The 1,011-nt window shown below is 56.7% G+C and overlaps 1 protein-coding gene across 1 annotated transcript; it reads left to right on the plus strand.

Moving 5' to 3' along the window:
• The first annotated feature begins 433 nt into the window (after window positions 1–433).
• On the plus strand, window positions 434–1,001 carry LOC104917079 (feather keratin 3-like). Its single transcript, XM_031557744.1, has one exon. The coding sequence runs from the start codon at window positions 608–610 to the stop codon at window positions 902–904; it is 297 nt and encodes a 98-aa protein (XP_031413604.1). The 5' UTR covers window positions 434–607; the 3' UTR covers window positions 905–1,001.
• Window positions 1,002–1,011: the final 10 nt, after the last annotated feature.

Here is a 1,011-nt window from a genome sequence, read left to right on the forward strand (position 1 = left end):
AGTACAGTCACTTGAAAGGAATGCGAATGATAGAATGGGTGCGACTAGAAAGGGGAAACAAAATGGTAGCATCACTACAAGTTAAAAGACTCTATTTTCTGTAATGGTCCGTGTTTTGCATGCAAGAAGAGCTATCTGTAAATATTTGCACCCGAAGCAGGCTCTGTGCCTGGGGCGGACAAGGCCAGTATAAAAGCCAGTCCAGCACCAGGCTCTCACATCCACTTCTCTTGCCTTCTCCGCTTTGGTGAACAAGGTGAGCTGCAATGGTCTTCTCCTCACTCTCCACTTTCTCTGCTTCTCCTCTTGCTCTTCTGGCTTCCAGGGAGTCGTTGCCTCCATGCAGACCTTGATGTGAGCCTTGCTCCTTTGTGGTCCGCCCACCTGCACTTATCTGATTGCAAATGTGGGGGGTGGAGGGAGGAGGGAGAAGGCAGTGGTGTGTCTCTGCTGGGGCTCCTGGGGATCAGAACACTCTCTGTACCCACGCTGCCTGTACGGGCTTCCCAGCCTGAGCATCCTCTCTTGGTGAATATATCACCAGCCTACTGCTCACGCTGTGTGTGTTTGGCTGTCCTGTCTGCAGGCCCACCTCCATCCCACAGCCATGTCCTGCTTCGATCTGTGCCGTCCCTGTGGCCCGACCCCGCTGGCCAACAGCTGCTACGAGGTCTGTGTGCGCAGGTGCCAGGACTCCCGCGTGGTGATCCAGCCCTCTCCCGTGGTGGTCACCCTGCCCGGACCCATCCTCAGCTCCTTCCCCCAGAACACCGCTGTGGGCTCCAGCACCTCCGCTGCTGTGGGCAGCATCCTGAGCCATGAGGGAGTGCCCATCTCCTCCGGTGGCTTTGGCATCTCTGGCCTGGGCAGCCGCTTCTCTGGCAGTAGCTGCCTGCCCTGCTAAGGATGAGGTGGAATTCCCATGAGCCCATTGCCCAGGAAGCCCAAAGCCAGGCACTGAACTGAGGACACAACTGCTGGCAGATATTACTGCCAGGGAATACAACCAGC

This window comes from Meleagris gallopavo, unplaced genomic scaffold, assembly GCF_000146605.3.
Source record: "Meleagris gallopavo isolate NT-WF06-2002-E0010 breed Aviagen turkey brand Nicholas breeding stock unplaced genomic scaffold, Turkey_5.1 ChrUn_random_7180001955214, whole genome shotgun sequence".
In the NCBI taxonomy this organism is placed as follows: domain Eukaryota; kingdom Metazoa; phylum Chordata; class Aves; order Galliformes; family Phasianidae; genus Meleagris; species Meleagris gallopavo.

Excerpts from the sequence above, each read along its gene's own strand:
- LOC104917079 (XM_031557744.1), top strand. The coding sequence starts at position 608 with ATGTCCTGCTTCGATCTGTGCCGTCCCTGTGGCCCGACCCCGCTGGCC.